Here is a 10,552-nt window from a genome sequence, read left to right as displayed (position 1 = left end):
GAAGTTATCTCAGGACACTTTTTTCAAAATAGAGCAGGTCTAGACCGTACTCCTTATAAAATGATTCTTAAAATGATTATAGTCTTGTCTGTCTCTATATTCCAAACAACCCCTGGAATTCTACATACTTAGGGGTAAAAAAGGGTAAAAGTGTCTGAGGCTACAAAAAGAGCATTATAGGATGGTAACACATGCCATAAAACCACAAGAAATAATTTCCTGATATACTTTTAGCATATTTTTGATTGGTTGCACGAAATTCGCTTAAGCTGTATCCTTAGGAAATGTCTTGAAATAAATAAGATCTGTACATGCAGTGAGGCTCTAAGGAATACTTACACCCCAATTTACACAAATAACAGCAAAAATTAGGGAAAAAGTATAGTTCCACATCTAGGGAAACATGCTCATTCTCTTTCTGTTTAAGAGTGACATGAGTAGATCGATACAAATCTCATCCGTGTGTTAGGTACATCTATCTTAGCTTAGCATAAAGATTGTACACTGTTAACAATAAGTGTACAATCAACAGACACAGTTCCCGCCCTACTGGAATACTGGCCCAACGTTTCCCATGTATACATTATTTTGTGTTAATTTGATTATTAAATGTAAATATTAATGGTAAACATGAAAACTGAATAATAAAGGTCTTAACTAAATCATCAAATCAAAATTCCATCACTGAATCAATTCAGTTTGAGGGCCAGTAGTCAACAAATAAATCATGACAAGTGTAGACTCACGCAGGCAGTTGTTGTTGGTGAACATGCGCTGCAGTCTCAGACAGTCCTGCCACTGGTTGCCACTGCCTTCACAGTTGCACCACAGTGACACGTCTGCAGAGCTGTTGCTGATGTAGTTGGGCGTCATGATGGTACCTACAAGTCAGAGGGGTCAGAATTGGCAAATGTTAGCTCTGCACAAGTCAAAGGACCCATTCATCACAGTAATTCATCACAGTAATTCAGAGATGTAAACGCAATCAGTAGAGACAAATTACACCATAGCCCAAAAGATTGGAAGCCTCTTCTGGCTTCTACACTGAGTTTTACTTTGAGCAATTTGGGAGGAAATCAGCTGAATTGGTTCATGGCAGAAAAAAGAAAGAGGAGACTGTTGTTTCAGTTCAAACAAAGCTGAAACATAGCCTGTAGAAAAACGTGATGTAGACTCTGGGATTTTTCCTGAGGGAGCTGAAGGGACGTTTTGAAGCCTGGAGTTGGTGTTTTTCTGCTCAATGCCATGTTGGCAATTTAAGAGCCAGAAAGCCCAAATTTTGACAATAAGCTGAGGCAGCAAACACCATAGCTGAGTGTGACACACACTCCCAAAATATGCCACGTTTATGTCTTAAAGAAACACATCAACATTTTGGGAAATACACTGAAAATCAATACCACTCTCATATCTGTGCAATAAGCTGGAACTAGGCGTTTATTAGCCTAGCTTAGCATAAAGACTGGAAGTAGAAATGTAAAAATGACTATTTGTGGTTTTAGGGGGAGTTAGGTCCATTAAAGTTATATATGCAAATTGTTTTCAAACAACATGCAGCGGGGCTTAGTAGGGATACAGATAGATACTGATGTTAATCAAGACATAGTTACAAGAGTAACTCACTGTTAAGTAGGGTATAATACAGGATCATCTTATATTGAAAAATAAAATGCACTGTCCTTCATTGAATCAATATGTGACGTGATTTGTCCCATATTTTCATTCATACTCCATGTAAAGAATATGTCTTCACCTGCTTTGAACGACATGAGAAATCATAAAATCAAAAGAGTTTCATGAGACACAGCGGAGAAGTTTTAAATCAGAATTTGTGGAGAATGACATGGAAACTTGGCCTTGCCTTGGTTACAGAGATGCGTGCGCTGCAAAGGCAGAATTGAGTGATTCCACTTAAATTCATGAAACCCCAGAACTGTAGTTATTAGATCGCACTTAGATACAGTCAGTGGATTAGAGTCATCATCGTTCTCCAGATACACACATTAACAGCTCTCTATCAGCAGAAGACCCGCCCCCCTCTACACATAAGATAGGATACACTACCTCATCCTTCCTGAAAATCGTTAGACTAAAGGTTAAAATTACATTTGTTTTAAATATAGACCTATTGCATTTTTTCTCCACATTTCCCTCACTTCGGAACAGGTTGATGTTTATTTTAGTGCCAACTTCCAGGAAAGCTGTTCTGAACAGTTTAATAGTAAAAAAAAGTTTTTATTTATTTTATTTTATTTTGACAGATGTTGTGATCCTTAATGTAATTGATAACTGTGTCTCGCTCTATTGACTCTTTATTTTTTTTACAGTCATGTTGAGAGTAGCAGAGGACTTTTCAATTGGTCTGTAATTCATCAGAATGCAGGAATTTTAATGGGGGAGGACCCTCAGACACCCCACTTGATTTGTGTCCCCCATGGCATGAAGCTGCTGCCAAGGCGCCTCTTATTTTTCCACACTTTTGTTAGTGTTTGGTTTAGATACAGTAGCTCTAATGTGTCAATCAGTCAACTTAAGAGGCAAATTTTTGAACTTGGGTCAGAGGTCAGGCTAGCTATTTCCACCTGTTTCCAGTCTTTATGCTAAGTTGGGCTAATTACATCCTGACTCCAGTTTTTTTTTTGAGCTGCAGGTTTGGAGATGCTCTGACTCAGTCGTCTAGCCATTTACCTGTCAGTGTCACAATGTTCATGGCTGAACACGACTATCTTGGACATGTTAGCATGCTGTCTTTGCATTAACTCAAAGCCACAGCATTAAGCACAGGCCTCACAGTCTGCAGCGTGTCAATCTCTCAGCTTGTGATAACAGCAGATTACATGATGAACAAATGAATCCTTTGCTATTAGCATAGTTGTCTCATTGTGCCGTTTCAGATATAAAGGCCAACTTTGTACTATTTCATGATAAAATTAATCATACTTTAGTTTAAAATCATTGACAGGCAACTATTTAAACTCACCTAAAGCCAATGTCGAGAGCTATGACTCGCCAGGAATGTATTTTTTGCCATTCTAATTGATCGATTCAGGCTCAGAGACCACTGGGAAGTGGTGTAAAGCGACGAAGGGTGCATCGTTGACGGCCAGCGCTCATGTAGTGCTGCAGGCTGTAGGGTTATTACATAAAAATATAGGGTTATTTTAATGCACCACCGAGTCATTTCGCTATTTTTTAAAATTGTCTTTGACTTTGAGATAATAATTAGTGATTGCAGCCACTTCCTAACTGGAAAAATTCTCTAACGTGGTAGTGCTACGTAAACAATGGTCTATTTTTGAAATTTAAAGTCCGATGTGCCTGCAAGAACTTTGCAACTTTCACCAAAAATCTAAGTAGAAGCCTCTTTAAAACACCAAGTCACAAAGTTAAATTGTAAAACTCTATTATGGTTATTAAAATTTGACCAAAACGCCAATATATTTTGACCTTTTATATGAACCTTATTTTTAACTGGTTTTCAAAATTTGTCTTCATTATCATAACTAAACTGGAGGAGGCCCTCTGGTACTATAATTGTGGTTAGGGCTAAATTGAAACATTTGCAAATATCCTGCCAAACACAAACTCCAGCTTCTCACAATCTAAAAGGAGCGAGGGAATATGAAGTTTTGGAGCACGGGAAAAACAGTAAAAAATAAAAACCGATAAAAAAAGGCCCTAGCAATGGAGATAAAAACAAATGCAATAAATAAAACAACACATTGTGTGACAGTGACAAGATTAGCTCAAACCCAAAATAAATAGAAAAAGCCTTGGATAAGAGTCTGAAAGTAATTTAAAATGTGAAGGTGATGATGAGCTAAATGTACTCACAATGTTGTGTGTTTCCAGGCAGGTGGTTGTGCTCAGCAGCTCATCCTCCTGTACTAGTGGGGAGGGTCTTGGAGGAGCGAGGCGGTGATGTCTGCGGGCATGTGAGGCCGGGGCTCCCCACTACCAACTGATAGGTTACCACAAGGAGACACAGCTATGCATGCCTGTGTTGTGTATGCATAATGTGTGTGTGTGCGCGCTTGCTGCTTCTGAGTGTGGCGTAAACTACATATCATTTGGCAAGCTTTATTGTTTGGAGCTGTCGACAGCTGATAAATCAGCAAGCTTTATGAATGCATTGACGCATCGACCAGGGCTTTAGGTTTGGACATTACAGGCTCAGTGTGTATCGACGGCCTTATTGACAGCTGCCGTGATTGAGTGACACCTGGAGGCTTTACCCTCCGGCTCCTTCTCGCTCACAACCCTTGAGCGTCGGCAAGAGGCCTAATGCTGCAAGTTACAGGCTCTTCTGAATGCTGCGGCTGTCAGCATGTAGCTGAGCATATAAAAGAGGGGTAGTGTTTAGTGCATGCTGTGAATGTCGCTGCAGGAGCCAGCCACCCAGACGATTCAGGAGACATTGCATTTGCAAGATTTTTTTTTCATTTATTCCCATTGATGTTGCTCCACAGAGTATCTCTGATGGTTGACACATTAAATTCTGTTTCATAATTGGCTCCAGATACATTTATATAAAACAGATTTATAAAAACAATCATTTTGGTTAGTCAATTCAATTCAATTTATTTGTATAGCGCCAAATCATAACAGAAGTTAGCTCAGGACACTTTTTTCAAAAAATAGAAGCAGGTCTAACCGTACTCCTTATAAAATTTATCGTAAAATGATTATATTCTTGTTCGTGTCTCTATATTCCAAACAACCCCTGGAATTCACATACTTAGGGGTAAAAAAGGGTAAAAGTGTCTGAGGCTACAAAAAGAGCATCTATAGGATGGTTCACTTACTGCCTGATATATCCCACCCACTGACAGGTGCCATAAGAACCAGATACTCAGTGTTATTCACTTCACCGGTTAGTGCTCATAATGTTATGGCTGATCAGTGTCATAACCTTTAAGATACAATACACAATTTTCAAGCGAGTCGTCAACACTCACATTCACTCAGTATTAAAAGTGAGGTCACATTCTTCTGTGATCAAATGCTATTTGGCACTGCACTGCATTCACGTTGTTTGGTCTCTGGCGGCTACCCTTTTGTAATAATATGGATTACACAGGTTGTGCCTTTAAGAAAGCTATAACACTTCTAAAAAAGTCATCCATCATTGTCAGAGTAAGCAGAAGCCACTCAACACTTCTCTATCCACATCTCTAATCAGCTGTCATGCGTCCTCACTTTCTATCTTGCTGCTTCTTCCTCTCCACTTTTGCTCCGTCTGATCACCTCATTCACACACTTTGTGCCTCCACCCATTACTCTCCCGTTCCAGCCATCTATCCATCCACTCACTGGAGTCTGTGTACTTTTATTTTCACATTTGTGTGTTATTAGCTCTGTTTTAGAGAGTGTCCGAACGATATAGTCCACGTTTCTTTTTGCTGTTGGGGCAGTCAAGCGTACAATTTTTTTGACAAATTGTTTGCTTTGCTACATTTCAGTCTTCAGTCCTCTCTTTATTTCATATTCGAGGAAAACCTCCAAATTTACTGCTTTAACTTTTTATAAAGTAAAGTTGTTCTATTATTAGATCCCTCAAAGCTCATTAATGTCATGACTCATTATTTTACACAGCAAGACCATTTGGAGTTTAATACATGAGTATTGCCTATGTTTTTATTTCAGAAGAAATTATATCTATAAATATTTCATATGCACAGCATTTACTATTATATACAATATGTGCTATTGTAATTAACTCAGTCTATATTACTTATATTAACCTTACATTACTGCAGTTGTTAAAGATGTGTTGTCAAAATACCAAAGTACTTTAGCAGCTAAATAGCATAAGAGATAGAATTACTAGTCTATACTTACTAGTTTGAGTATTTTATGATGCATGAAAGGTGGGCCCTAACTTTCATACATCTGTTTATTGATTGGTAGATGACAGCATGAAGAAAGGGATTGAAATAGGACAAAAAGCTTTAACTTTGGTGGCCTGCAGCGTCTTCGGTTGCTGTAACTTGGTATGGGGTCTAACAGGATCTTGCTTTGCTTCCGGTTCAGATGCAATAGTGCTCTGCTCTCAGGTTAGATCTCAGATGTTGAAATGACTTGACAGGTTGTAAAGGAAGCTGTGTCGAGAGGACAGAATTGCTTTATATATGTCCTTGTGTGCCCTGAAATCTTGACTTTTACTTAAGCTACCATTCTTTTTTCTTTGTGCCTGCTCTGTAGTTTTCAACTTAATCAAAATCACTGATTTGTAACAGTTCAAAAGCCCAGGGCCTCTCTGTCTCTCAAATTTCAGGGAAATCTGTACTAGGAATTGTACACACACAAACTAGATCCTCAAATCTCTCCTGGAAGTTATATCCTTGTGAAGGTAAAATACAGCCTTCATTTTATGTAATTTAACTACTCATCTTTCCTCCTTCCCCATTTTCCTCCCACCTCCCCCTGTACCCCTTACCGATGAGTCCAGCGTAGGCTCGGAGGCACAGGCCTGCTGAGTCTTTTAGACAGCCGCTGGCCGTCACAGGAGATGGCTGGCAGTTATTAAGGAAATCAGCCAGTCTGGACCTGGCAACAACACAAACAACAACTCAACATCAAACACAAGTGGGAAGGAAATCTGGAAGTGTATGTTGAGGTTTTGAGTCCAATAGCAATGTTTTTTAAGAAAGTATTGACACATTTTAGTACTTGTACATTTAGGCTTTTCTCTGTCCTTCACTTTCTTCTTGATACATTTGCTTTGGACCCACTTCAGCCTTTTCCTATTATACAGGACTATATATAGGACTTATATCGGATTTATATGCATTTTGAGGGCTATCACCACCTTTATATTTTGTGCTAATTTTTAATATCCTTACATTGGTGTCATGTATCATGTATTTTCCCCACACATTAAACACTGCAGGATGAAAAGCCTTTAAAGCAGCAATTAAACCATCCAAATATTAAATCAATAATCAATCATTATCATCATCCCTATCATAAAGGCCCCATCACACCAGCATTTAAAATGGTACAATTATGGTAAAAATCTATTCATTGCAATGCGATATCCACAATTTATATATCCATTCACAGAAAAAAAGTAAATCCACAAGAAATGTTGAGGAACTTTGGTGAACATTGATAAATTGGTGCCATTGACCACACTTACAGTACTGAGCTCTGAGGGAACGGGAAGGCACAGAAACCTAAACAAAAGAGTCTATCATATTAGCTATGTTGCGCCATCCAATTTCATATTAACCCTACTCTGTTTAAGTATAATCTGCTCCACAAATGGTCTGCTGTTAGTCATGAGACAGGAGCTGATGGTAGAAATACATCTCTTATATAAACTGTGTGAACCTGTTCAGTTCACTCGCTAACGGTGAGCTAGCTTTCAGGGCTTACAGGGCTTTCGCAATCGCACCAAGTCAGACATTGCAGAGTAAAGTCATTATTTCCAATGTAGAGAGTGGCTTAGCTTTCTCAGACAGCTGCTCAAGATTTTCTGCCAGGTTTTGCAGCCAAAGTTCAGCTACATTGAACATGTTGTGACAAATAAAGGTAGGTCTCAATTAGAGGCCTGGTCTGGATTTTATGAAAGTTCTTTGGCTGTACAAAACCTGTCCAAGTCCACTGGGTCGCCCGCTTGAGCAAGTTCTAAGATGCTTAGATCGCCCACACAAATATTCTGTAAATGTTTATATTTTTGTCAATATGAACATGCTACACATCGTTACATAGGTTCAATCATCCACAAATTTGTAATTAATGTTATTTCATATCCAACTTTAATACAATATTCATACTAATTTAGATAAACAATGTGATATTATTTTCCATCGCTACTGAGCAAGAAGAATTAAAGGCCTGTCACTTACAGAGGTCTGTTTTTATTATTTACATTCCAATGTAGACTCTAACATGCTAATAGTTTGCTCTTGTGCATTTTGTCTGAAAACTCCTAGCTTGCCACCTGAGGTAGCTCCCCAACTAGCCCTGCAAGTAACCACTATGACATCAAGTTTTCAACACCACCTATTGTGCAAAGACATGAATGAATGAATTTTGCTGTTAGCATTCTGGTGTAACCACAGATTAACTGTAATAACAACTTACCCATATACTGCTGACTTTACATGCAGCTGTGGTTATTATAACTCATTAGGTGGCTGGATGATGTTGACAAGATCAAATATCTTCATATATTTTACCCAATAACAGAATATCAACAGTGATCTTATTTTGCTGCCAAAGTGTTAATTACTATAACTATTAGGCAGCACCATGGGTGGTCAATTAGCCACTGACAATATAATTTTTGGCTACCCCGACAATTAAAAGACAATGAGACCCAAATACAATTTTACAAGGTAGGAAACTGATGGATTTGGAGACACTACTATAATGACACAATACATATTCACACACATAAACATAACCATACATTTGTCTGGGCTTTACGTCTAACCTGCAGAGGTCATCTCGGCGGCAGAAGCTCTGCTGGTGGAGGCAGTGTGGCTGCAGGCCCTCCATCTCCTGGTAGGAGCAGGAGGGTACGATGGTTTTCCTCCTTCTCTCACCACACAGGGTGTTGGTGCAGGGGCAGAACAGCACACCCAGGCTGTACTCCTCGGGCACGCGTTCCAGGAAACGTCGCAGGGCCCGGTGGCACTTGTTCTGGTTGCATCGGTTAGTCCCAGGCACCCGTTTGGTGCAGGCCAGGACGTACTCTGATCGCAGAGAACCACACTTCTCGTACAAGCCGCAGTCCTGTGCTGCTTTCAGGCAATGGTTCTCACCATCCAGCTGCATGAAAGATGAGGCTGAGGAGGTGAAGAAATGTTGAATTAGCAAAACACCTATGTGTGCAGAAAGTTGAAAAGAGGGAAATGTAAGTGCCAAGTCTCATACAATAATTGCTCAAAAAGTACATCTTATAGCTACCAGTACTGTATTAATCTGTGAGTTGCAGCAGGAGTAGAGAACTATGATGATATATTTTACGTGATGTATTTTATAATGTTTAAGGGAGAAACAAAAAAAATGCAAAAAAGGGAAAGTGTAACAGTACCATCAACCATAACCATCAATTTCAGTGGCAGTTTGAAAATGCAGTCTCATACAGTTAAGTCAAACTCCAAAACTATGATTCCTATTGGTTAAATTTTTATATTTTGACGGACAGAGTTTTTTTTAAAACTATGTTGTTGCATGCTTAGTGTGAAGAGTAACATTTGTAGCACTGACAGATGTTTCAACTGTTTTTCTTGTCTTAAAATCTATAGTGTCTCACTTCATTCATGATCATCCTTCCTTCCAAGCCTTCCCATAAATGACTCTGAACCCAGTCAGCATCCTATAAGAAACTACTGGCAATAACAGCTTAAGCGTGGTTTAAGGCTAGGTGTGTGTCACAATATGTGTCACAATATGTGTTAAAGAGGTTAGCATAGATGCAGCTAGTGTCAGTTCAGTATCAGAACTTACAGTATTTTCTATTCTTCACTGAAGGAAGTGCAAAAATGAAACTGAAGGCTTTTTTTCGATGAAACATGTTTTTGTTCTTCTCCTGAATGACTTCAGTATGAAATTGACTACATTATATGGTTCGTTGGTGTGATTGGTTGATAGACGATGATAGACAGATGGTTCATCCAATCACTTGTATGTGAAGTATTTTTTGAAAGTGCCTGCCCTTTTTCAAACAGTTTCAAATAATGATTTCCTAGGTAGGTAAGACTGGGTAACAGTAGGAATCCCAGAAGGAGAGCCTCTAAAGTAAACTGAAGTAGTAGTTTTGGTGACAAAATTATATAAGACCTATTTCCATCCCCAACACCACCCCAAACAGTACATGGCCCACCCCTATCGCTGCGCTAATCTGAAAACCGTACCAGTCCTTTACATTGTTCTAACGGTGGCGGTAAAAGAGAATTCATGTCCTCTCCAAAATTGAAATGGGTTCATTCTCTGGGGTGCATGAATATGCTCAGTGAACTTTATGGCTGCCCAAATTGAAAAGGGAAAGAAAGGGCCAAATGACCAGATTTTGACCATTCAACCACCATTTGGTCAAACACACTTTGGTCATATTTAAAGGATATTGCTACACCATTCATCCTATGAAGACTATAAATGGTTGGATGGTTGAGGAAAGATCAGGTCATAAAAATGAATAGCTAACTTCCTCTGGAGTCTGTGAATGTCCATAAAATTGTGTGGTAATCTGGTCAGCAGTGGTGTATATTCGCTATGAACCCAATGTTAGCTTCCTTGGATCCTAGAAAATAATATGATGACTGACCTGGTAGCTTAGTCGTCGACGATTATTACACTTTGTAGCAGTACTGTCCTGATTCAAATCTAGCCCAGGGCATATATCATTATCCTTGAGAAGCTTATAGTAATCTTCTCTGGCCCAACTAGTCAAAAACCAGTTAGCTAAGAAATCAACAATTTCCGAACAAAATGAAATGCCATGTTGAATTCAGGCATGACAGGGTCTGAGGGTGAGAGCTCCTGAGGACCTTCTTTGACACTGTTGTGGCATCAGCCATTTTCTTTGGAGTGGTCTGCT

General features: G+C 39.1%; 1 protein-coding gene across 1 annotated transcript in view; it reads right to left on the bottom strand.

Annotated features, from left to right (window-relative positions):
• The window catches only part of gfra3 (GDNF family receptor alpha 3), a 25,189-nt gene that overhangs the window by 12,277 nt on the left and 2,360 nt on the right, over positions 1-10,552 (bottom strand). The window contains exons 3-5 of the mRNA XM_035669741.1: positions 8,444-8,798; positions 6,440-6,549; positions 747-881 (exon numbers count right to left, since the gene is read on the bottom strand). Of these exons, the coding sequence (XP_035525634.1) occupies positions 747-881; positions 6,440-6,549; positions 8,444-8,798 (600 nt within the window). The remainder of the gene's footprint in view (positions 1-746; positions 882-6,439; positions 6,550-8,443; positions 8,799-10,552) is intronic.

The sequence above is a fragment of the Morone saxatilis genome, unplaced genomic scaffold, assembly GCF_004916995.1.
Source record: "Morone saxatilis isolate NCDOM2014 unplaced genomic scaffold, NCSU_SB_2.0 Contig22, whole genome shotgun sequence".
In the NCBI taxonomy this organism is placed as follows: Eukaryota; Metazoa; Chordata; class Actinopteri; family Moronidae; genus Morone; species Morone saxatilis.
This window is presented reverse-complemented; position numbering and strand designations above follow the sequence as displayed.